The sequence below is a fragment of the Artemia sp. Qi Xiang Cuo genome, chromosome 3 (assembly GCF_049724085.1).
Source record: "Artemia sp. Qi Xiang Cuo chromosome 3, ASM4972408v1, whole genome shotgun sequence".
NCBI lineage: Eukaryota > Metazoa > Arthropoda > Branchiopoda > Anostraca > Artemiidae > Artemia > Artemia sp. Qi Xiang Cuo.
In genome coordinates, this window is record NC_142796.1 from 75,990,697 (window position 1) to 76,017,361 (window position 26,665).

Below are 26,665 nucleotides of genomic sequence, written 5' to 3' on the forward strand. Positions count from 1 at the left end.
TGGGGGTGTGTCCTCCATTGTTCTTATATGCCGTCAGGGCATAACTTAAAACCCTTGCCGCGAGGGTTGTGGGGGAGTGTCCTCCTCAAAAAGATATTTTCTATCTGGAAATCAACTACGCTGAACAAAATGGCTATCTCAAAATTTTTATTGGATGTGTTTGGGAAAATGATGGGCGTGGGGGGGGGGCTAGTTGCCCTCCAATCACTTTCGACTATTAAAAAGAGCACTAGCCCTTTGAATTTGCAATCGAATGAGCCTGTTTTGAAGTTTTTACGACAACGCCTTCGGTAAAAAACCTTATATGCCCCCAGGGCATAACTTAAAACCCTTGCCCTGAGGGTTGTGGGGGAGTGTCCTCCTCAAACAGATATTTTCTATCTGAAAATCAACTACGCTGAACAAAATGGCTATCTCAAAATTTTGATTGAATGTGTTTGGGGGAATGACGGGCGTGGGGGGGGCTAGTGGCCCTCCAATCACTTTCGACTATTAAAAGGGGCACTGGAACTCTCAATTTACAATCGAATGAGTCGCTTTTGAAGTTTCTACGACGACCCCTTCCGTATGAAGTGCCCTGCTCTAAAGGAAAAAATAATACATAGTACATTGTGCCAACATTGTTCTTATATGCCCTCAGGGCATAACTTAAAAACCTTGCCCCAAGGGTTGTGGAGGAGTGTCCTCCTCAAAAACATATTTTCTATGTGGAAATCAACTACGCTGAACAAATGGCTATCTCAAAATTTTTATTGGATGTGTTTGCAGGAAGGATGGGCGTGGGGGGTTAGTTGCCCTCCAATCACTTTCGACTGTTAAAAAGGGCACTAGTCCTTTGAATTTCCAATCGAATGAGCCTTTTTTGAAGTTTTTACGACAACGCCTTATATAAAAACCTCATATGCCCCCTGGGGAATTATGGGCGTGGGGGGGGGGGTTGCCCCCAATCACTTTCGACTATTAAAAATGGTACTAGCCCTTTGAATTTCTAATCGAATGAGCCTCTTTTGAAGTTTCTACGACAACGCTTTCTATAAAAAAAAACTTATATCCCCCCCGGGCATAACTTAAAACCCTTGCCCTGAGGGTTGTGGGGGAGTGTCCTCCTCAAAAACATGTTTTCTATCTGGAAATCAACTGCGCTGAACAAAATGGCTATGTCACAATTTTGATTCGATGGTGTTTGGGGAAATGATTGGCGTGTGGGGGGGGGGGGCTATTTACCCTCCAATCACTTTTGACTATTAAAAATGGCACTAGCCCTTTTTATTTCCAATCGAATGAGTCTTTTTTGAAGTTTCTACGACAACGCCTTCTATAAAACCCTTATATGCCCCTAGGGCATAAATTAAAACCCTAGCCCTGAGGGTCGTGGGAGAGTGTCCTCCTCAAAAACACATTTTCTATCTGGAAATCAACTACGCAATAAAATGGCTATCTCAAAAATTTTATGTGATGTGTTTGGGGGAATAATGGGCGTGGTGGGGGGGCAGTTGCCCTCCAATCACTTTCGACTATTAAAAAAGGCACTAGCCTTTTGAATTTCCAATCGCCTTTTTTGAAGTTTATACGACAACGCCTTATATAAAAACCTTATATACCCCCAAGGCATAACTTAAAATCCTTGCCCTGAGGGTTGTGGAGGAGTGTCCTTCTCAAAAACATTTTCAATCGAATGAGTCTGTTTTGAAGTTTCTACGACAAGGCTTTCTGTAAACACCTTACATTCACCTAAGGCATAACTTACAACCCTTACCCTGAGGGTTGTGGTGGAGTATTCTCCTCAGAAACACATTTTCTATCTGGAAATCAACTACGCTGAACAAAATGGCTATCTTAAAATTTTGATTGGATAGGTTTAAGGGAACGATGGGCGTGGTGGAGGGGCTATTTGCCCTCCAATCACTTTCGACTACAATTAAAAAAAAATAATATATGGTACATTGTGCCAAGATTGTTCTTATAGGCCCTCAGGGCATATCAAAATTTCCAGATAGAAAATATGTTTTTGAGAAGGACACTCCCCCACAACCCTCAGGGCCAGGGTTTTAAGTTATGCCCTGGGGGTATATAAGGTTTTATATAAGGCGTTGTCTTAGAAACTTCAAAAAAGGCACATCCGATCAGAAATTCAAAGTGCTAGTGCCCTTTTTAATAGTCAAAAGTAATTGGAGGGCAATTAGTCCCCCCCCCCCCCCACTAAAAAAGGCACTAGCCCTTCGAATTTCCAATCGAATGAGCCTGTTTTGAAGTTTCTACGACAACGCCTTCTATAAAAACCTTATATGCCCCCAGGGCATAACTTAAAACCCTCGCCGTGAGGGTTGTGGGGGAGTGTCCTCCTATAAAACACATTTTCTATTTGGAAATCAACTAAATTTTGGTAGGATGTGTTTGGGGGAATGATGGGTGTGGGGGGGGCTAGTTGCCCTCCAATCACTTTCGACTATTAAAAAGAGCCCTAGAACTCTTGTTTTCCAATTGAATGAGCCCCTTTTGAAGTCTCTACGACGACCTCTTCCATATGAAGTGCCCTGCTCTAAAGTAAACAAATAATATATGATACATTATGCCAACATTGTTCTTATATGCCCTCAGGGCATAACTTAAAACCCTTGCCCCGAGGGTTGTGGGGGAGTGTCCTCCTCAAAAAGATATTTTCTATCTGGAAATCAGCTACGCTGAACAAAATGGCTATCTCAAAATTTTGATTGGATGTGTTTGGGAAAATGATGGGCGTGGGGGGGGGGGCTAGTTGCCCTCCAATCACTTTTGAATATTAAGAAGGGCACTAGCGACCCCAATTTCCAATCGAATGAGCCCTTTTCGAAGTTTCTATGACAACTCCTTCGATACGAAGTGCCTGTCGAAAAAAAAACATATTGTGCCCACATCGTTCTTTACTTAGGTAGCGCTAGTGCGCTGCGAATAATCGGGAGAAACCGAAGACGACGGTTACGGCAACGTTCTTCTGTTCCGAAGACACAATCGTGATGAAATTTCCTACGTCACCGCACTTGCCAGCAAGTTATTGTCTATTCCTGAGACTAGTGTGACCGCAGAAAGACTATTTTTGGTGGTAGGCCTGATAGTGACTCTGATATTGACTTAGAAAAGAAATGGCCTCAGTCCACACAGAGTGGATAAGTTGATTTTCATTCACGATAACTCAAGCCAAATCCCGCAGTTCTAATATACTTCTAAAGTTTGCCTGAAGGAGTCTGTTCGAAGTTTTGTATATAGTGATTTTCGAGGAATAAAAATAATACTTATTTTGATTACTAGTTATGTTACAATAGCATAGCTCTTAGATATTTCAACTATTCTGCGAGGATTCTGAAATGCAACAGCCATTTCGTTTTTACCTGATTTCTACTTCTATTGATGAATAATGAAGAAGACCAGCGTCCAGCCAGTGACTTGCAAAGTTTCTACCTCATGAATAGGTAGAATATCTTGTAAATAAAAATTGGATTTGAGGAAAACTAAAGTCTATTCTATAAATCATATACAACAACTTTCTTTATAAACCTTATTTGCCCCCAGGGCTTAACTTCCAACCCTTGCACTGAGGGATCTGAGGGGGTTATCATCTTAAAAGACCTTATTTCCAGAACTTTCAACTACGTTGAACAAAATGGATATCTCAAAATTTTGATTGGGTGTGTTTGGGGAAATGGTGGGCGTGAGAGGGGCGTTAGTCGCTATCCAATCACTTTCCAATCGAATGAGCCCTTTTGAAGTTTCTACGACAACACTTTCAATAAAAACTTTATATGCCCCCAGGGCATAACTTACAACCCTTGCACTGAAGGCTCTGATGGGGTTATCATCCTAAAAGACAAAATTTCCAGAACATTCAACTACGATGAACAAAATGGATATCTCAAATTTTTAATTCAATGTGTTTGAGAAAATGGTGGGCATGAGAGGGGCGTTAGTCGCTATCCAATCCCTTTCAACAGTTAAAAAAGGCACTAGCCCTTTCAATTTCCAACTGAATGAGCCCTTTTGAAGTTTCTACGACAAGGTTTTCAATAAAAACTTTATATGCCCCCAGGGCATAACTTAAAACCCTTGCCCTGAGGGCTGTGGGGGGAGGAGTTTTCATCCTTAAAGACCTAATTTCCAAAACTTTCAACTACGTTGAATAAAATGGCTATTTAAAAATTTTTATTGGATGTGTTTGGGGGAATGATGGGCGTGGGGAGGGACAAGTTGCCCTCCTATCACTTTTGACTATTAAAAAGCCACTAGCCCTTTGAATTTCCAATCGAATGAGCCCCTTTTGAAGTTTCTACGACAACGCCTTCTATAAAAACCTTATATGCCCCCAGGGCATAACTTAAAACCCTTGCCCTGAGGGTTGTGGGGGAGTTCCCTCCTCAAAAATATATTTTCTATCTGGAAATAAACTACGCTGAACAAAATGGCTATCTCAAAACTTATTGGATGTGTTGGGGGAATTATGGGCGTGGGGGGGGGGCTAGTTGCCGTCCAATCACTTTCGACTATTAAAAAGGGCAATAGCCCTTTGTTGTTTTTTTTTGTTTTTTTTTTTACATTCGAAAAAAATATGGAAGACTAAGAAGACATGTCTGCAAACCGAGATTAGAATATTGGAAGCTACTGTGATGACAGTGGTCAAGTTTTGCTCTGACAAGTGGGTGCTTCGATAGACGGAGGAGGATTTGTTAGATATTCTCCACGAGCAACTATCTATGGGCTCTTTTGGGTACCCGTCTGACTTACTGTATTTTAAGCAGTAAGCTGTACGGAAATTGTGGTTCTATCCTGCTTTCTAGGGCTATAATGAGGGAAAGGTTTAGATGGCTGGGACAAGCTGCCCGGATGAAGGATGACAGACTGCCAAAGATTGTCTTTTTCGGCCAATCATCTAGAACTAAATACAAAACTATGTCGTCCCTGAATTGGGTGGGATAAGGTCGTAAGCAAGAATATAACGGAAATTGGGACTTTTAGGGAAGGTGACAAGAAGCAAGCTTTAAATTGATTGGGATGGAGGAGGAGCTTACGTAACTATGTTTACCTCAGGTGGCTTGGTGCTGTAGTGAGTTGTTAGCAGTAATAGTAGTTGTAGCATTCAGCTTAGCAAAATTTCATGCTTTCCATGAACGAAATAAAGTCTGTGAGAATATCAGCCGAAATTTATGACCTGCATAGAACTTTGATGCATCACAGATTTGCCTGGGATTGAGCAATGTCCTCTGGTAGTGAAAGCTGATAATCAGAGCGTGAAAGAAGAATTAGATAAGCTGCTTTGTATTAGAAATATGGGAAAGCTAATTGCATTGGGTTCTGATTGGATAATGCTTCTGTGAATCCGGGAGAGGTGACGGGGCTAAAGCCTCTGGTGTAAGTTGACAATCCGTCTTCTCGGTTGTGTCTGTCATAGCTTTTTCTGGACACGTCTAGTCTTAATGGAGATCTCCCCAGGATTTACCGAGTTTGGCATTGTTGTTGGCAACTAAAGAGTTTCAGAGGATAAAGAACACTGAAAATCACACCTCTTCCTTTAATCTGTTGTTCCACATATTTTAGAACGATGAAGAACACTAAAAGTCTTCTTTAACGAGGAATTCTAGACCTCAAGGTCGGAATCTGCAGAAAAGGTCCTGAAATTTATGAAAAATGTGTGCTGCACTTGAAGTTTCTTAGTTTCGTTTTTCCGCGAGTCAATAAGTTGAATGTTGTGTTTCATGCGGAGATGGATAGGCTGCATTGTATTTGCAAAGATATCTCCGCGTTGTTCGAGACCATCCTTAGAAATATCGTACCCTCAGTAGTAGTTGAGAACAAACAGTTTGCTTCGTATGACACTTCCAGTGGTGGATTATTCTTGCCTTTTGAACGAAATTATGTGGGAGTAAATTTGAAAGCTGATGTGATAGAAAAAATACATCCCTGCAGAACAATGTGTGCGTTTAAAATCGGGTGTCTAAAGTCTTATGATAATTTCAGAAGTGGGTTTTGATGCTTGCTTCTGCTATAATTCAACCTTTAAGGTTTTACAGTAAATGAGAAGTGATTGAACTGGTTATAGCTGTCTCTGGCAAAGAAGACATGGCGCCAGTACGAGTCTAGCTTTTGAACGTAGTCGATTGACGATCCTTATAAGAATTGAATTTTCAGTGGTAATCAATCCCCGCTGAATCTCAGTGTTTGGCGCCTTAGTGCAATAGGGGTCCAGAGCTTTTCTGGGAAAAATGAATGTGGTTAAATTTTATCTTGTGTCTACTAAATATCCACAGCTTTATATTTGTTTTTTTTTTTTACTATGTCCCTTTCAAGCCCATCCGCTTGTATTGAACACATTTTAGTGTAGTTTCAGTTGTACAGTCTTGACAAGTCGACTTACAGTTGAGACAGTTTATTTAAACGTATTTAACCTCTCTGTCCCAACATAAAATTTGAAGCCCCTCTGCCTCCATCTTCCTTCTTCAACGCTACCGGAAAGTTACAAATTGATGCCTTAAACTGTGCCCAAGACATTACATACAAGCCATTTTGATAACCTGGGAATACATAGTCTCTTTTGATTTACTGAACTATTTAATCGCGCTTAGGTCCTACAAGTCCCACACTAGCTTATTGTGCAAAAAGGTTTTCGCGGCTAGGAAGCAAAAACTGTTTAGCCTACTTCCTTCTCCCTCCCCTCAGCACAACACAAAATTTGAAGACCCTTGCTAAACCCTCTCTCTTCCGTTCCCCAGTAGTATCTTCAAGTCTCAACCTGCATCCCTGGAGCTGTTACTGAGGTACTGTGGATGTGCTATTTTGATAAACAGGATACATATAGTGTTTTTGTATCCCTCTGCCCCCTCTCCAAGTCAAGTCTAGTATTCATTTGATCCCCCCCCCTCCCCATCATCCCTTGAAATATTCAACTCGATCCCCCAACCAATTCGTGAGATATTGCATATAATATGAAAGCTGGGTTGCACATGTTGTCTTTTGATTTACTGAAGAAGGCGTGTCATCTTTTGGCGCTATTTCTGGTAAACTTGGTTGATCATGGTTCACTGGCCCTTAAGAGCTTCTATTCTGACTGGACAACCAAGACCAAATATTCCCACCTTTCTACTCAAACCTGTCTTTTAAAAATGAGTAATTCATATTATTTAGGGACATTGCTCATGGGGATGTTGGGCTAAGGTTGACCCCGGCATACTTATTACATCTTTCCACGTTTCAGAACAAAATGACAATTTTAAAATTTAACTTGACATCAAGTGAGTTTCGGCAGGGTTGCGCTGCAGAAAAAGGCATGGGACGCAGGCCGTTTGCCCTCCAATCACTCTTGGCCCTTAAAAAGGCTACTAGGACTTCAACTTTAGATCAAAAGATACCCTAGATTCGAAGTGACTAGGAAAAGGCTTGGAAACTGGAATTGGAGATTGGAAACTAGGAAACTGGACGCCCTAACCAATACAATACTTCTCTTTTTCTACTATTAAATCTATTTGTAAACAATTGACAATTTTGCATACTTTACTGCCCATGGTACAGGGCTTCTGGGTCTCACGTCGTCCCCTTAACCATATTTATTGAATATTTTAACTATCTTGAACTAAAAGGACAATATAAAAATTTTGATCAAATGACTTTGGGGCTACGACGGAGCCAGATGGTAAAACAAGGGCACAGGAGGTGGGTCGATTGCCCTCCAATTACCTTATTCTCCTGAAAAGGACACAATAACTTTTAACTATCGATCAAATGAGCCCCCCCCCCCCCAAGGGAAAAAAAATAAATAAAAAATACAAGGAGGTGCTTGGCTATTTACGTGGGCAGTGCTACAGCGCCGTCTCTGGTTCATCTAGGAAAGACAAATGTTTTTTTTTCTGGGGAAGACTAGAAATTAGGCCAAGGAGAACGTTTCTTCTTCGCTATATGATCGTTGTGCCGAAAAAAAAAGTTTTCATATTTCTGTCTGTTTCTGCAGGCCGCTTACAACGATAAAAAGAAAAGAAAACTACGAAAGCAGCAATGTTGCCGTGCAACACATATGTGATCGAAATCTATAAATCTTTCTTTTTTTATTTAGTGCTTCATTGGTTTAATTGGATCTTAATAGAGGCTAAATTATTTCTATTTACTGTTTATAATTTTCGCATTTCCGATTTCAAGATGGATTTAAAAAATAAATGAAAACCAGGCAAAATAGAAATGGTTTGTATCCTGTGGGTTTTTTGTTGCATAATTTCCACCTCTTCATTGTTTTTTTTTTTTTTTTTTTTTTTTTTTTTTTTTTTTTTTTTTTTTTTTGTCAACGCTAATGTTAAAAGCTGAAGGTAAGTAGACTGGACAATTGAAATTGATTTAATACTAACCGTAGATCCTCAGGCTGTCTTTTTCACTCTTTAGAAGTATCGCGCCTCTCTGAATCTAATCCTTTTGTGTTTTATCCATTATATTGTGTTGTAAATTGTAACTAATCCAAATTTTCAGATTTGATATTAAATTTTTTAAAAGGAAGGAAATTGTGGTTTAAAAATATTTTATCTGATAGCAAATCCTGTATATCGTTAGTATTTATATTAAGTTACAGAAAGACGCTTCAGTTATGATAATAAGTTTGAAATAATAGAGTAAACACTAAAATTTTAGGTCCGTATTTTTTTTAAGTAAATGCGTATATACCATAGGTATAATACGTATGTTTACCACTTGATGACAAGGGAAAGTATCTGGGAAGAGTGAAGTCGAAGATAAGCACTTACATTTGCCCAATGTGTGGAGGTGGAAGGATGACTGAATTCATTTTTTTGTTTATTGTGAGTTTTGTTTGAGGGGGGGGGTAACTTTTCCGAAATATTACACAAGGAAAAATAGGTGGATAGTATATGAAGTGATAGAAATGTTTATGGGATTAAGAAGTCGGGAAAGTTTGTGGGTACAGGTATGACACGTAAAGACTATTTCCTGTAATGTATTTATAATATGATTTGGATTTAAGAATGTGTCTTAGTTTATAATTTTGTCGTTGTTGCTGTATTTTTGTGTTAGCCATGACCCATAAAGGCTTTAAGTGCTAATAAATATCATAACATATAGTCTTCGGTAAAGTAACATGACTTCTCGGTAAGGCAGAACGTTGGTCCTAAGTAAGTTGATTGAAGTCTGTCTCAAGTAGTGAATATGCATGGGCCTCTAATAGTGATGTAAGTAGGAATATGTGTCTTGGGAGGGCCTGCGTTCCGGAAAGGGGGATCAACTTCATAAATAAGCAACAAGATGTTAGCATACCCAAGTGTTATTGGGGAAAGGGGAGCGTATGGAAGAAGCGCGTGTTGGGTCAGAGCAGTGGCTGCGAGCATTCGTTGGTATCTAATATTTCGTCCGTAATCGAAATCCGTCGTTGTTGGCCCTGGGTCAATTCAATTCTTAGACAGCCAAGCTAAAGAACAAGGCTGTTCGAAGATTAAATAATTATTTGTCCTGCAGACAGGTTACAAGTAAATGAAAACACTAATGGAAGAAAACCGTGAACAAAATCAGAAAGGTTATGCGTGAATTTACTAAATCCAGTCGTAGCTTGCGGGTCTTGTCGTCATATTTGTTGTTTTTGTTATAATTGTCATTTATAGTCTCGAACATCCAAGTCTTTTTTTAGAAAGCGCTCTTTCAGACAGTACATTTTTCTCAGCCAACAACTGTTAGAATCTTCGTTATGTCATTTTTTCTATCTAATAATTATATTAAACTGAGGACTAGTATGTCATATTCATATATGCACTATTTTATTTTTCAGAGGTTTCAGTGTTACAAGTGGAGATGAACAACGCATCTTTAAGCCTGTATCTGTTCACACCTTATGGTAAGTTATCTGATCTTAACTTTCGTTTTATATAATTTAAAATAATCGGTTTCTATAATAACAAAATTTAAAAAAATTTCGTGCTCATTTTCGTTTCCGAAGCCCTCATAACCTTTATTGTAAAATAAAAGAACATTATTTGTAACCGGTCTGTTGAAGTCCATCTTTTATTGCAGTTGTATCGCCTTCTAATTTGTATTGTTATACTGGTATTATTTTTCATCCGCGTGTGTATCCACCGACGGATGGAATTTCATGTTTGGTTGAACTTGCATATTCTGTTTGTTTGTTTTTTTGTAATGGATTCTAGGCCTCAAGTGCGTGTTAAGGAGATCTAGGCCTCAAAGCACAGATATAAAAGAATTGATTCCCCTTCTTGAATCTAAAAACTTTCTTATACTAAAAGTAACTAACTATGTGACTACTTGAGTGTCTACGCCTTCAATAGAGTGATGAATTGGTGATTAGTGATTCCAAACATATAGGAAATTTACCAATCATGGTAAATATTACCAATCATGGTAATATTTTTAATGAAGTTTATTGGTAATGAAAACCTAAAGTGTTGTTAAAGCGTTACCGACATATTTTAAACAGCATAGCACGGAAAGTGTTGCACTCCTTTATTTTGCTCAGAAAACAGCTTTGCGTGCATAACGAGGTTTTAAACTTGTCGAAAGACTCGTTTAAATGAATATAGCTCTTAAATAGAGGTCTACTTTTGTTTTAAGCAAAACTCTTGTTCAATGAATATAGCCCTTAAATAGAGATCAACTTTTGTTTCAACTGTTTCAAAGTAAAAAGAGGCGTTTTTCAGCTATCTCGGATTTATAATATTTCCACTTGTCAAGTTGCTAGTAGTCGAAATTCTGCTAAAGTCTGCCGGTCCACGCTGATCTTCTGCCTTAGAAGAGTCTGGTAGTCTGAGAGGGAACTTGTTCCTTTGTCAACAGCAGCAACTTATATTTCCCTCTCCCTGCTGTGCAGCGTTTGCTCGCTGATTGCTTTATGATATAATTTTTCGTTGCTTTTTTGTGTGTTTATTTATGTATTTTTTTAATGTTTTGTGCATTTAGTATATTTATGTGCTATTGTGTTAATAAAAGATTGACTAATTGATTAGTGTACTTACGGAAAATACTCCTTTCATCAGGTCAGTCTTACAGTGCCTACATAAAGCTAGCGGTCGTGCTCGAAGCTCTAATCACTTCATAGGTGGAACTAGCCATAAATGGACAGCTGCTTATACTGAAAGGATCAATTCCGACCGATCGTGTTTGAATGAGTGGAATGCTATGAGTGACATTGAGTCTAGAAGGCCGGCTTCTCCAGATGTTGTGGAAAAGTAAGTAGAAGAAGGGAAAGTGCATCTTCAAGCAATTTTTGCTTCTTTTTTAAGAATTAGCTTTGAAGGAAAATTTTTATGGCTCATAAATCATCCTTCGAACTTTATTGCTGCCTTATCTATCGTTGTTTAATTTTAAAAAAGAACAAAATTCCATTAGAAAGTACTGTTTGCACGGTTTTCGGGTAGTTCTTGCGAGGTTTTTTCTTCCTTTAAGAAAAAAAAAAAAAAAAAAAAAAAAAAAAAAACTGTCCTGACACTAAAAGCAACTTCATTCGTCTGGCTTCTTTTTTTCATGTAATGGATTATTTAATGTAATGGATCTTAAATGTCATCTATAGGTCATGCTACATCATATCAGACTCACGTAGAGCGTAAAAATATCTCTTCGAAGGGTGAGATTGGAAGTTTTGCATCTTTTAGATTTCTAGAAATCATATAGAAAAGTCGATTTGGCTATTCCAAATTCCAATTATTTCTCAATGAAATTTTCGTGTTTTGGTGGAAATTTATTAAGTTCCTATATATGTATCTCAGACCGGTTCCGAGAGCTCTTCATTTGCACATTTTTCGGAAAGGGCTGTCAAATATTCATTAGACTTGATAGAGGAGTAAACACTTCTGGCCTAGTTCTCTGGGGGGCTTTTGGGAATATTCCTTCCTTTTTTGGGGGAGGATAGGGGTCACTAAGCAGCTTTTGGGATTGTACTCGTATTCTTAATAGTTTCTTTCGGCTCGTTGCGTCGTCTTCGTAGAAATTTTGGCTGCCATTAAATGATTTTATGCGTGTAAAACGGGAAAATCACTTGGTGCCATGTCTGGGCTGTGGGGGGGGGGGGGTCAAACTGTTTTAATACAAAATCCATAAGAATTATGTAAGCTTCGAGAATTATTGATTTTTCATGGGAGCGGCTTAATCGTCCCATTCTACTGCCCAGACTTGACACTTATTGAGTTTCAACTTTTTTGTGTACGAAATCAATCTTTGGTGGCCAAAACTTCAACAAACCGAAGCGACGAGGTGAAAAAAGATGCTAAAACAAAACTGTAATCACAGGCAGCATCTTTTTTTGATGCGGGAATGCAAAACTTGTTTCCCTATACGACAAGTGCTTACTATGCTGAAAGTTGTTGTTTATTTGTACTTGTCGTACAAAATGTTGTACGCGGCGATGTAGGTCAAACTAAATAGTAATCAAAGCATAAATCATAAGCGTAAACCGAGTCAAAGAGAAGTTATAATAAAAGCAGCAGGTTAGTAACAAATGAAAGTAAGCGAAAAGTCCTAGGTCAAATTACCTGACTCAAAATATGGAACGTAAGACTAGAGCTTAAAGAATCCCATAAAAATCAACGAAATAGGTTAAAACAAGTGCAATAAAAGAAAACTAAAAAATAGACAGAGGAAGAATATTTAGTAAATGAAACTTTTGGATGTCTCTCTGTAAGGGCACAGAACGGCTAGTAAATTGAAATAGCTGAGGAGCTAAACGGGGAAACCGTCTCTTACGATGTTACGGGACAGAAAGTGTCCTATTATGTGTTGATGGCACGTTTGGAAATACATAAGTAAATACCGTTCGTTGTGTTTAAATTTTAATTTCATTCATACTATGAGCAAGGATTTCAAGGCGGTCGTTTCTGATATGTCTACTGCATATTTCGAGGATCGAAGAGTCGTCCACAAGTTTCTATCTTTGATGGATCTCGTTACGAACCTATTTACAATAGCTATGAAAAAGGGCATCTTAGTAAAAATTAATTGGGAATCTCGTTGTAAATGGGGGGGGGGAGAGTCTATTACGCTTTTGATCCGATTGAGGAATAACTTTATAATTTATTAAAAGAGGGTTCATTTGAAAGATGTCCAATAGTAAGTCAGTTACGATGTAGTCGATTTAGCCGAAAGCTTTGAGAAGACAAGCTAAGATAAAGTTTAGTGAAACGTTTGGCATCGAGGTTGCTTAAAATGGTATGTACCTTGTACATAAGGTAAGTGGTAGAGATTTGACTCAAATTATCAAATTGTCTGACATTAATGCGAGTGAAACCCAGTCGTCTAACAGAATATGACTCCACTACTGGTCTCATAGAATTTTTGATTTGTGAATTTCTCTATATTTTGATTATGGGTCCCGGAAACCGTCGCAGATATTAGATGAGATGAGATGACTTTTATTTTCAACTAATAATTACATCATACTTAACTGGCACTTACCACATTTTTGAATAACATTATCAACAAACGTAGAAATGGTAAGAACGTATGACGTTTTATTAAGCCTCTATTGTGGCTTGAGCAGCGTCACACAATCTTTCATCATAAACAAAACTCATTCACTCTTCCTACTCTTTTTATACTTTTCAAAACAATTTAACTCTCCCGAATAAAAAAAAAAAAGTAACAAACAACAATCAAAAATATTTAATTCCCACCCAACAAAAACTTTTTTGATCTAATTTTTTAACTGAAACTGGTTTTCTGACTCCCTAATGCTCTCCGGGAAACCATTCCACAAATTAACTGCATAATTTCTAATTGGAAAACTAGATTGACTCGTACTCCTTACTTCTGAGACTAAGCTTCCACGACCTCTAGTCCTATGATGATGATAATCAGAACTAAACTTAAAAAAAACCTCTAAAATATTCTGGAGATAATCTATTAAGCACTTGGTAAGTAAAAACTCTCGCCTGATGGTCTCTGATCTGATGAACATTTAAAATTCTAAAACTGATAAAACATTCACGCGTGTGCTCATACTGAACAAACTCACCCAGTACTCGAAGCGCCTTATTCTGAAGAATCTGCAGTCTTTTAATATTTGAAGAAAAATTAGATGCATAAATACAGCAACCATAAACAATAAAAGGATGAAAAACAGTATGGTATATATTTGTTAAAACAGTTAAAAGTAACACATGTTTGAAACGCCTTATTACCTCAAGAGCTTCTGCAAGTTTAGAAGAAATCATGTTTATGTAATTCTTGCAACCAAACTCATGATCAGCAAGAACCCCAAATATCTATTTCCAAAAATCTCCGAAACTGACACATTTTCAAATACTATAGAAGTACTGTTTGCAGTTTTTGCTATCCAACTAAAATCATATGTTTTGTCTTAGAAGTATTAAAAACAAAGTAATTCAAGGAGGTAAACACCTAAAGGTTTTCCAGCGTTTGGTTTGCTTTATCCACTAGTTCTTCCAGTGACCGTGCAGAAATCGTCAAAGCAGTATCATCTGCAAATGTTGTAACAATTGCTTCAGGCATGTAGAACCTCAGAGTATCCAGGACTGAGCCCTGTGGAACTCCACATTTTACAGGATAGACTCCACTAACGATGTCACCTAACATAACTTTAGTTTACCTTCCATACAAATATGATTTAAACCAATCCAAGCAAACATCTTCTACCCCCAGACTAGATAGGCGACACAGCAACAACTCAAATCCACAGTGTCGAAGGCTTTTTTGAAGTCGACAAAGATCGTTAAAGGAATAAAACCTTTTTCTAGAGCTCCATTGACTACATCTAGTAGGCTAGTAGAATGTTTGCTGCGGAATACAAATTGGCTGTTACACAATATTCCTAGTTTATCCCAATATTCATAAAATCTCCTGTACATTATCTTGTCGTAGATTTTAGAAGAATCAGGCAATAACGAAATTGATTACTAAATCAATAGTTTTTGTTTGTTGGCTTCTTTATACAGTGGTATTACCTTCGCCGGTTCGAGACCACTAGGGAATTCACCGCTCTGGAGTGCTAGATTTATCAACTCAAGTAGACAAGGTAATATATAAACTAGGATAGCATTTACAGCTCTAAGATTAAGTCCATCTTTCTGGCCGAGTTGGACTTCAGTCCTTTCACTGTGCTCTCAATCTCCTTTGCCTCTCTAACGAAAAAATGCACCCTTCGCCTCGATTATCGATAAAGGACTTCTCTAGATGTCTTCTTGACTTTTTAGCTACTTCTTCCTTAATACTTGCGCCTATGTTCGTGAAATATTTTCCGAATTCATCTGCCATTTCCTGTTTATCAGTGATTTCACTTCCATTCACCAACAGACTCTTTACTCCATCATTATCGATAGTCATCCCTTTTAAAACCTCATTTATTAGTCGCCAGGTTTCTTTTGCACCACCACTTTTACCATCAAAAGTAGAAGCATAATAGGCTTTTTTCTCACTGTGACGCTTATGGTTAACTTTGTTTCTCAATCGCTTAAATTCTTCAAATAAACTCACATTTTCCGGGCTCTGTAAATGTTTTTCAAAATTCTGGTTTCGCATTTCCATCATTTCAAGCAATTCTGGGGTCACCCATGGCTTTCTTGGATTATTTTCCTTTTTCCTCAATTTCCTCAGTGGACAAGACACCTCAAATACCGGTAAGAGAATATTCATAAACCTGTCGAACCCTGTAGTTGCATTTTGCTCTTCGATAACTTCATCCCATGCTATAGTACTAACTTGCCTCAATAGATTTGAAGAAACAAATATGTTATCAATCAATGTTGCCGACTGAGCAGTGATACGGGAAGGAATCAGATTCACTGGGTACAAATCATGAGATAATGCAAGATTTAAAAATTCTAAATTAAAATCACTTAAATTCAATAAATCAAATTTAAAATCGCCCAAAATCACACACTCTGATTGACTAGACTGGGCCCTACTTAAAAACTGATCAAACTCCTGAAAAAATTCCTCCAGATGAGCACCAGGGGGTCTATTAACCAGGCAAACAATTAAATTTCTACCATTATCTATTTCAATCTCAAACTAGATTTCTAACTAGCTTCAATTTGAAACAGATGATTTCTAGCTTGCCTGCTTGAAGACAGCATTTCACTAAAAAAAAAATGTGCTTTGAAGAAACGAACCCGGTTCAACTTCCAAGGTTGAACTCAAAATATCTTGTCTCAAGTATAGACTTGATGGGAGAAAATGTCATGGAAAAGATTACTTTGTTCAACCGTCGATGTTATAGCAGCAAACCGAATCTGAGTTAACTGTTTAATGCTTCTGTATTTTCACTTTAAACAAGAAGCTATTTTCAGAATAGACTTTACCAGTAGACAGGCATCGGCTAGGTCAAGCTAGCTGAAGTTTATCTGCCTTGCTCAGTTTCTTCTCATTTTTAGGTCGTATATTACATTCTAATTGATTGACTCGTACTTTATTTGGTTTTTTTAATTTTTAGAAGTCTATTAGACCGGTTGAAGTCCGTTCTAAAATTAACTAAAACAACAGATTATTAACAAAATTAAGAGATTGAACTAAATATTAAACATTATTTTTCTCTTGATTAAGCAGACAGCGAATATTTGTCCACTGCTTTTCATATTAATTTTTGGATATTAACTTCTAATTAATTTCGAAATTAAGTAAATAAATAAAAATTTTCGGGGAAAGACGCAGCGCCTTAAAAAAGAAAGAGGGTTTTGTCTATGATTGTAGTAGCGCTTATGCACCGAAATTTTACATAAAATAGTTAGCAATTTTGTTCCACTATTGCTACTCTTTTCATGAATCTTGTTGTTTTTTCCTATTTATACTGTATTTTCTATTCTCCTCTACCCTTTAATAATGAATCCCCAAAGTTTCGAAAGCAAACTGGTAGCCTTATATTATTCACACAACTAAACTAATTTGCTTTACAAATTGTAACTATTACTTTTGAGTATTGTTTATATTAACGGACTATTCATATAGCTAAGAAATAAACTTACCTCTATAGTCGGAATTGCATTCTGAATCTAAATTTAACATTCATTTGCGTCGGAAATGGACTTCACCCCCGTCCCTATATATACCAATTCAGGGTATATATTTGCACATTAGGGGGTGTGGGAGTAAAGTTGAAATTTACCTTTATAGTCAGATTTGCATCCTGAATCCAAATTTAACATTCAACTGCGTCGGAAAGTGAACTTTACCCCCACCCCCCCTAATGTGAAAATACATACCCTGAATTGGTATATATTGGGGTGGGGGTTAAATTCATTTCCGACGCAAATGAATGTCAAATTTAGATTCAGGATGCAATTCTGACTATAGGGGTAAGTTTATTTCTTAGCTATCTAAATAGCCTATTAATATAAACATTACCCATAGTTTTTATATATAAGGTTTCGACCTATGTCAGAAAAAAATATTAATCGAATCAGACTTAGTTTGTTATCGTTTCCGTTTGTGTTGTTTCATAGTAGCTCTCTTTATTTATTTTAGAACAAGCGACCGAGCTGAAATGGAGAAAGTTATACGAGCCCGTCTTCGTGATTTGATGATGACTGTGGACCTAGACAATGTGACGACGCTAGAATTGAGAACACGACTTGAAGACCAACTTCAAACTGACCTAAAGTGTTTTAAGACATTTATTGACAAAGAAGTATTGACTATCCTTGGTCAAATGGATGGTGCGAGCTGTATATTTGATCATGTATTCCTCGGCTCTGAATGGAATGCTTCAAACTTAGAAGAACTGAAGAGAAATGGGTTTGTACTTCCATTTATTGCCATCTTTCTTCATTTTTTTTTTTTTTTTTACCTTTGTCAAGTCAATTAAGAAAAAAAAATGCTCGTTGTGCCTTTTTTTTTTAAAAAGGAGAAATCAGTAGAATTTGAGTGTGTCGACAGTTGAGACATTTTAAAGAAAATCTAATGACTCTTAACTTTGTATGTTCACCATAAAATCCATCCATTTTCAAGGTGACGAATAATAAGTAAAAAGTAACCTCTGTCACTAGAAACCAAAAATCTAAATAATTGAATTTTAATTACAAGATCTGAATAAAAAGAATGTGCCTTTACGCTGTTTCATAACAGGCAAAATTCCTTAATTTAAAATTCAGTTGCAGAAGAACAAATAAAAAGGATAAAAACCGTCTAGAGCCATTACTGGCGCATAGAGGATTGAATCAACGTTCCCGTTGCTGGGTCTTTCTTGCAGGGACAAGTAGCAAGCCCGTCACCCAATTTTGCTGCCGCGGGGATCGATCCCTGGGCTGTGTGTTTCCAAGCAGATCATCAATCGACTCTGCTACTAAAGGGTTATTGCACAAGAACATTTGCAACGTTTTAGAAAAGGGGGAAAGATATCATAAGGAGGGGGAGAGGTGATCTGGGATAAAATGTTTCCCTGTTTTAGTGTTTCAGTGTTTTATAATAAATTTCCAGTGTTTTAACCATTGTTTCAGTGTTTTGGAATTATAGAGCCGTGGTTTCAAGTACGCTATTTTTCTGGTGTTTTAAGTATTGAATCAATGGTAATATAAAAGCAAGATATTAACTTTTTTTAACCAAAAACAAGAACCAAGTGGCAGTGCTTATTTTAAGAAAACAAGCGATAGACACAACAGCACGGTAGCGTACCAATTTTTGCAATGTCTCCAAAGAATGATATTCGGCCCGAAATGGGCCTCAATGTTTTAATTGAAAATTCTGAGGTATTCGATCTTATTAGCACCTTAAAAGCATTTATATAATTCTCCTTCATCATTCCTGAGGTTAGGTTGTGGCGTGGTGTCGTATTGTTTACAAATATATATGCAGTCCATGCGAAAGGACGGTTACTTTATCCCTAGTTTGTAGTAATACTAACCGTTTTGTAGTTCTGTATATTTACATGGCAACTTCACGAGGAACTCAGTGGATGTTTTATGGGATAGGGGATGGCTGAAACCTGGAATTGTTTATTTTTGTCGCCAACAAAATCTTAGGCCTGAATTTTCAAAATTCATAAAATGTTTTTAAGATCATCATAGGCAAGGAAATCACCATATAGTCTCCCTTTGTTTGGAATAAGATATTTCGACCAAGCATGTAATTTGGGGTGTTAATTGGGTGACAGTTACCTTGTTATATTGGAAAGGGTAGTGTTTCTACCGTTAGAGTAATGTAGTTACGGTAGCAGACTAGGCAGTGTTTTGTTTTTCAAAATTCGAAGTTAAGCATAGTGTTGCTATTTAAGAAGGAGTATATCTGGATGCATTGAGAATAAGCGTTTCAACAAAAGAGCAACGTCGCAGTTGTAGCTTTTGTAACGTGATCAAAATTGTAACGGTTTTAACGTATAACAATTGCAGCGTGATCAGAATTGTAGCTTTTGTTTCTAAATCCTTCGAGGATTTAGATCAGATCAATCGAGGATTTAGACCTAGGGGATTGATCTATGTTCGCTTGAAGACTACAAATTTAGTTCTAATATTTTAATAGACTGTCGATCAATAAGACGCTTATAAATGTAAACTGACGATATTTGTTTTATTCTGAAATATGTTGAGGAATGCACCAGTCAAACTGAAGCGTAAAGAAAGAGAGGGGTCGGTAGTCCCGCCATATATGAATTTTTAATGTCTCTATACTTTCATTTGCAAAATAGTTTTTTATCATGGTTGTGGCATACGCCGCAACCTAGTAAAGAACAAGGAATCCTCACGTACAATATGATGCAACAAACATGTCTTTTGACGAAATTTCAAAATTATCTTTAAATTGTTTAAAGAGATTTCACTTTCGCTGTTAATTAACTTTCACTGTTAAGATAACCATAAATAACAGTTGTTATTCCAGAATTAAATTTAAATTATTTTCTTTAACTTAGCCATTATTTTTAACATATTTTTAAGTTTCCAATTACTGAGGGGGCTACAAGGAGAAGTAGAGATAAATGTATACGCCCTGTTAAGCGTTTTAAACCACGGAGATTATAGGTGTAAAGTTTTCATGCTTCCTATTGTGCTATTTTTGATGTCATATGGCACCTTATGATCGTGTTGTCAAGACGAATTTATGAATACCACGTAGATGTGATCATAGTCGATAGCTTTTAAGTGAGCTAGTACACATCTCTCTATTATCTTACTGTAGCCGGCTGGCCCTGATTAAAAATAGGAGATATGTCGCTGCTACTTGTACAAAAAAAATTGATTTCCTTTTCTTTTTCTCTGAGGATCCTTCTTAAGTCGGCAATAAACGACAGTGTTTTCGCACTATATAGTTTTATTCAAATTTGTTTCTATTTTCTTTTTTTTTTTTTACTATAACCTAGTTTGCTCAAATTTTTTCTAAATTTTTTTTTTAATATAGTTTGCTCTTTAATGGATTGTGCCTAGGGGAAACTATAACTTCCAGGATTTTCGAAAATAGTATATTTGTAATAAGGATTAATATCCAAGAATTGAGGGAAAGGAATGATCAGCAGTTAGTAGTAAGTAAGTAAGTTTGATGGCTTCCTATGGTGGAAGCCAGTTTGAGTAACTCCACACTCAAATGTACTGCAAATGTATTTACATACTCAAACATCTGTTTAAGAGCAACAAACATCGATTTGCTAGTTTTAAGTAGAAACGTCGTATTTTGAGAGCCTCTGCAAGGAACATGTCATCATTTCTTCTGTAGAAAAAAAAATCTTCTTGGCCTATACCGTGTTTAAAGTTTTGAATGATTGACAACTGCAGGGTTTCATCAGTTGATTACAAATACACAAAACCAAAGTCCTGCTCCTGCAACAGTTCTGTCTACGAAGCAATCAAAAGTTGCTGCAAGACTGCGTTGCCCAGGGGGTATCAAATCTACTTATTTCTGGGATGTTTCCTTGGACAGTGAGGTGAAAGGAATTTACAAATATTAATGAGATTTTTTATTGCTTTAAAGCAGACCTGCCGAACTCAAAATATAATGTTGGTTGAATCGTGCATAAACAATCTCAACCTTGTTGCTAATCAATTATTACTTCTTTAGAATGCTACTACTTTTTGGTCTTGGTTCCACGCTAGTATTGAACTGACTATTTTTGAAATTAGCAATACCTAGTTTTAGCTCCACTAGTAATAGTACCGGGAGCCCGGTGGATTCACCGCCGGGCCCCAGGACTCCAATCGCAGACAATTTGTGCCTTTTCTTTACATTATGACGTCACCACAGGTTCGATACAGTCACCCTGGAAGAAATACGAATTTTTTTTTTAAGTTTTGAACTATTTAGAACGTTCTTGTGGCCAAAAATGTCAATTTGCCAGTTTTAAGAAGAAACAACTGTGTAGCCGATTTTGAAGCCGGGCCGCGACACTCGGCATGTGGTAGGCTTGATATATTGATTCTCGTTGTAAGTAGCAACCTCTAAATGAGTCAGCTTTGTTTGCTACTCTTTTCTTGGAAAAATGGAGGGCTCCCCAGGGAACACATAGAATGTGTAAGAGTCCCAATGACTTGTAATCAATAGTTTCGTAGTTTATGGAATCTTTGTAGATTTGTAGTGGGCTTTGCGCCACATTTTGTTGGCGTCAAAGGTTGTGATGGTATTTTTCTTCTAATGTAATAATTCTTTCTTCTTGTATTTCATTTTTGACTCGTTCTGATTTTTGCTGTTGCTTGTATTCTAGCAGCACAGTTCTTTGTTTTTCACTACATTTTTAACACGTTCTGATGCTCGTTTTCTCGCGATTGCTAGTAATTCTTACTATCGCTTATCTTTTAACCGCATATTTCCTTGTTCCAATCACTTTCGACTATTAAAAAGGGCATTAGCTCTTTCTATTTTCAATCTAATGAGCCCTTTTCGAAGTTCCTTTGACAACTCCTTCGATACGAAGTGCTCTGGTCTAAAAAAATAATAATAATAATAATACATTGTACCCGCATCGATCTTTACTATAAAAGTGTCGAGCATTCCGATCACTTTCGATAATTAAAAAGGGCACTATCCCTTTCAATTTCCAATCGAATGAGCCCTTTTTGAGTTTCTACGATAACGCTTTCTATAAACACCTTATATGCCCCCGAGGAATGAATAACAACCCTTTCCCTATGGGCTGTGAGGGGGTTGTCATCCTCAAAGACCCAATTTCCAGAACTTTCAACTACGTTAAACAAAATGGCGATCTCCAAATTTTGATTGGATGTGTTTGGGGAAATGGTGGGCGTGAGAGGGGCGTAAGTTGCTCTCAAATCACGTTCAACTATTAAAAAAGGCACTAGCCATTTCAATTTCCAATCGAATGAGCCCTTTTGAAGTTTCTACGACAACGATTTCAATAAGAACTGTATATGTCCCCAGGGCATAACTTACAACCCTTGCCCTGAGGGCTGAGGGGGGGCTCTTCAAAGACCTATTATCCAGAACTTTCAACTACGTTGAAGAAAACTGCTATCTCAAAATTTTGATTGGATGTGTTAGTTGCCCTCCAATCACTTCTGACTATTAAAAAGGGCACTAGCCCTTTCAATTTCCAATCGAATGAGCCCTTTTTGAAGTTTCTGCGACAACGCTTTCTATAGAAACCTTAAATGCCCCAGGGCAAAACTTAGAACCCTTGCACTGAGGGCTCTGCGGCGGTTGTCATCCTCAAAGACATAATTTCCGGACCTTTCAACTACGTTGAACAAAATGGTTATCTCAAAATTTTGATTGGATGTGTTTGGGGAAATGTTGGGCGTGAGAGGGGGTTAGTTGCCATCCAATCACTTTCGACTATTAAAAAGGGCACTAGCCGTTTCAATTCTTAATCGAATGATTTCTTTTTGAATTTTCTGCAACAACGCTTTTTATAAAGAAAAAAAAACTTACATGCCCCCAGGACATAACTTACAACCCTTGCCCTGAGGGCTTTGGGAGGAGTGTCATCCTTAAAAACATAATTACCTGACTTTTTAACTACGTCGAACAAAATGGCTATCTTAAAATTTTGACTGTATGTGTGTGGGGAAATGGTGGGTGTGAGAGGGGTGTTAGTCATCCTCCAATCACTTTCGACTATTAAAAAGGACACAGCCCTTCTAATTTCCAATCGAGTGATCCCTTTTTGAAGTTTCTACAACATCATTATCTATAAAAACCTTATATGCCCCCACGGCATAACTTCCAACCCTTGTCGCAAGAGCTCTTGGGGGTTATCATGCTCAAAGATCTAATTTTTAAAATTTTTAACTACGTTGAACAAAATGGGTATCTAAAAATTTTGATTGGATTGCGTTTGGGGAAAAGGTGGGCGTGAGAGGGGGGCTAGTTGCCCTCCAATCACTTTCGACTATTAAAAATGGCGCTCGCCCTTTGAATTTCCAATCGAATGAGCCCTTTTTTAAGTTTCTATGACAAAGTTTTCAGTAAAAACTTTATATGTCCCCAGGGCATAACTTACAACCCTTTCTCTGTGGGCTGTGGGGGAAGTGTCATCCTCAAAGATATAATTTCTGGACCTTTCAACTACTTTGAACAAAATAGCTATCTCAAAATTTTGATCGCATGTGTTTGGATAAATGATCGGCGTTGAATGGATGTTAGTTGCCCTCCAATCAGTTTTGACTATCGAAAAGGGCACTAGCCCTTTCGATTTCCAATCAAATGAGCCCTTTTCGAGGTTTCTACGACAACGCTTTGTGTAAAAACCTTTTATGCCCCCAGGGCATAACTTACAACCCTCATCCTGAGGGTTATGGGGGGGGGGACTGTCAACCTCAAAGACCTAATTTCCAGAACTTTCAGCTACGTTGAACAAAATGGCTATCTCAAAATTTTGATTGGATGTATTTGGGGAAAAGGTGGGCGTGAGAGGGGGGGTTAGTTGCCCTCCGATCACTTTCGACTATTAAAAACTGCACTAGCCCTTTGAATTTCCAATCGAATGAACCTTTTTTTAAGTTTCTACGTCAACGCTTTCGATAAAACCCTTATATGCCCCCAGGGCATAACATACAACCCTTGCCCTGAGGGCTGTGGGGGGAGTGTCCTCCTCAAAAACAATTTATATCTGGAAATCAACTACGCTGAACAAAATGGCCATCTCAAAATTTTGATTCGATGTGTTTGTGGAACTGATGGGCGTGGAAGGGGTGTTAGTTGCCTTCCAATCACTTTCAACTATTAAAAAGGGCCCAAGCCACTTCAATTTTCGGTCGAATGAGCCCTTTTCGAAGTTTCTACGGCAGCTCCTTCGATACGAAGTGCCCTGGTCTAAAGAAAAAATAAATAAATAATACATTGTGCCAACATCGTTCTTTACTTAGGCAGCGCGATTGTGTAGCCTATGATATTATGTCAGTTTAAAAACTGTATAAGGTTGTATACTTGTTTCAACTGTATTTTTCCCTAAAATTGATAGCAACACCCTATTTTTCTCTGACAATGTATTCTAAACTTGTCTAAAGTGTGGGCTGCAGTGCAAGTGCTAGTTGGCTGCATGCAGTGTTCCGGTCTTAAGTTGGCCTGGCTTGTCTTAGAGGACCTATCTAACCATATGTATTTCTTTTAGCGTTAAACACATATTAAATGTAACTCGGGAGATAGACAACTTTTTTCCTGGTACATTTGACTACATGAATGTTCGTGTTTATGATGAAGAGGCTACTGAACTTCTCAAATACTGGGAAAAAACTTTTGCCTACATTCGTAAAGCCAGGTAAGGTCAACATTCACTCGCCGAGTCACTTCTTTTTTTTCGAAAAAATCTAGATAAAATAAATATTGTGATCAAGTCGTCGACTCGAGCTACATCTCACTGTTTTAAACCGCTTTGATCATGTATACTAATTGCAATGGGGCTCATCTAAAGATAAAAAAAAACTTTTTGTAGTGAATTTTATGGTGTTTGTTATACTTGACTTTTCCAAGTTAATCTTGCTGGAATTTTGTCTGTAAATATATAAAGAAAGGAGGGCAGTTTACTTTTAACATATTTGTTTGTTTTAACGCATAGAACTAGAAGAACATAAAGTGATAATTCACCTTTATTTTGTTTGCACATTGCTTGCATGTTCTGTTGCCCAATTCCTAAATTTCAAAAAGGGGGGGGGGGACTGCCTTTTTGTCGGCTTTAAGTTGTATGTTCCCTATGCTACTTTTGGTATGTTATTTTTCTGCTTTCCTACAGTTTTAATATATCAATGAAAGAGAGAAATTTTACTAACACTTCAGAGCTGAGGTTTTGTTCTGTGCATATACCAAATTTTATTTTTGAAATTCGGTTAATAGGGTTTTTTGGATTAAAAATACGTTGAAAATTGGTTGAAAAGCGCTGAAACATTTCAATTTTCCTGTTTTTTAAGCAAGTTTAGATCCTTCTTTACAAAAAAAAACCTAAGTAATATAATAATTATGGCTCGGTCAATGGACAGATATGAAAATATTGAATGCAATGTTGTAAGTATCTTGTAATTTTGGTGCAAGGTGCAGTTGCAGGCTTGCCGCAAATATGCTTGTTTCTTAGGGAACAGGATACCTTAATAAAAAAAGAGATATTTCCGACTGCCTCTTGTCTTTTCTTATTGCATACGGATTGGAATTTATCGAAAAGGATTGTCTCTTGCTCTCAACATAATTTTATAAGTTCCAACTGAATACGCTTAGCCAATCTTTAGATATTACCATTATATCCTTTTGAAAACCTTCCTGCATATAGTTAGTTTTAATTTTGTTTGATATCCCCCGCATCGTTTTCTCAAGGTTTGGTCTTTTTAGAAACTTAGCCATTTTAAAAACTCAGGATCAGCTGCGCCTTCTTTTCCCAAAATTAAACATTCTATCAAAATATACACTATGTCAAAGGTTCTCCATGCATAAGCTTTTAGTTTTTTCTGACCGACTCTGACCCTTTTTGAACCCCCGTTTGAACACAATTTTTATATTTTATATTATAATTTATAACATATTTTATATATTTGTATTTTAGAACAGGTTGAATATAGCTGGTAATTAAATCCAATTGTTAATGGGATTTCAAGTACCAAGGACAGTGAGAATGAAATATGATGTTTAATATGGTTAAGTAGAAACTATGGTTAGTAGAGTATTAGGATGCTGCAAATATAGTGGGTTTTTTTTTCTTTTAGGGAGTCTGGCTCCAAGGTCCTTGTTCATTGTCGGATGGGTGTGAGCAGATCCGCGAGTGTTGTGATTGCCTACGCTATGAAAGCAAAGGGCTGGAATTTACAAAAGGCGTTAGAATTCGTGAAGAACAAACGAGCCTGTGTTCGACCTAATCCAGCTTTCATGCACCAGCTTGAAGTTTATGAGGTTACCTCTTTTTGTGTTTGTCTAGTTTTAGTGTTCATCGTTTTTTGCAGTGTTTTTGTGTTCATTGAAAATGCAAGAGAACTATTTTAGTTATAGTGTCTGGCTCGGATTTTTCTACAATTAGCCATGGTCTGATGTGTGCCCGCAACTACTTGATTTTAATTCAAAAATGGACCAGTGGACATTGTCTCTTCGCGCGTCAACCCAAAATCAATCCAGAAAACACAAAAAATATATATAAATACGACAAACGGGTCTCTGGCCAGTAAATGAAAACGAAGAAAAAACAAAAACGAATATTTCGGCCGTATCAAAAAAGGTGTCTTCAGCGTAGAGAAGAAAAATAAACTAAAACTAAAAAATGTACATAACTAAAATAGACTAACCTAAAAATATAATATACAATTGCAATTTGACATTTTAACGTTTGCAATTGCTTAACATTTATAATTTGAAG

The 26,665-nt window shown here is 37.3% G+C and overlaps 1 protein-coding gene and 1 long non-coding RNA gene across 2 annotated transcripts in view; one reads left to right on the forward strand and one right to left on the reverse strand.

Moving 5' to 3' along the window:
- LOC148954539 (uncharacterized) overlaps positions 1–8,399 on the reverse strand; it is a 43,726-nt gene extending 35,327 nt beyond the window's left edge. The window contains exon 1 of the long non-coding RNA XR_016141530.1: positions 8,355–8,399. This is a non-coding gene — a long non-coding RNA (uncharacterized LOC148954539). The remainder of the gene's footprint in view (positions 1–8,354) is intronic.
- ssh (Protein phosphatase Slingshot) overlaps positions 1–26,665 on the forward strand; it is a 68,381-nt gene that overhangs the window by 26,972 nt on the left and 14,744 nt on the right. The window contains exons 4-8 of the mRNA XM_089086580.1: positions 9,776–9,841; positions 10,995–11,186; positions 17,428–17,697; positions 24,449–24,595; positions 26,025–26,208. Coding sequence (XP_088942706.1) covers positions 9,776–9,841; positions 10,995–11,186; positions 17,428–17,697; positions 24,449–24,595; positions 26,025–26,208 — 859 coding nt within the window. The remainder of the gene's footprint in view (positions 1–9,775; positions 9,842–10,994; positions 11,187–17,427; positions 17,698–24,448; positions 24,596–26,024; positions 26,209–26,665) is intronic.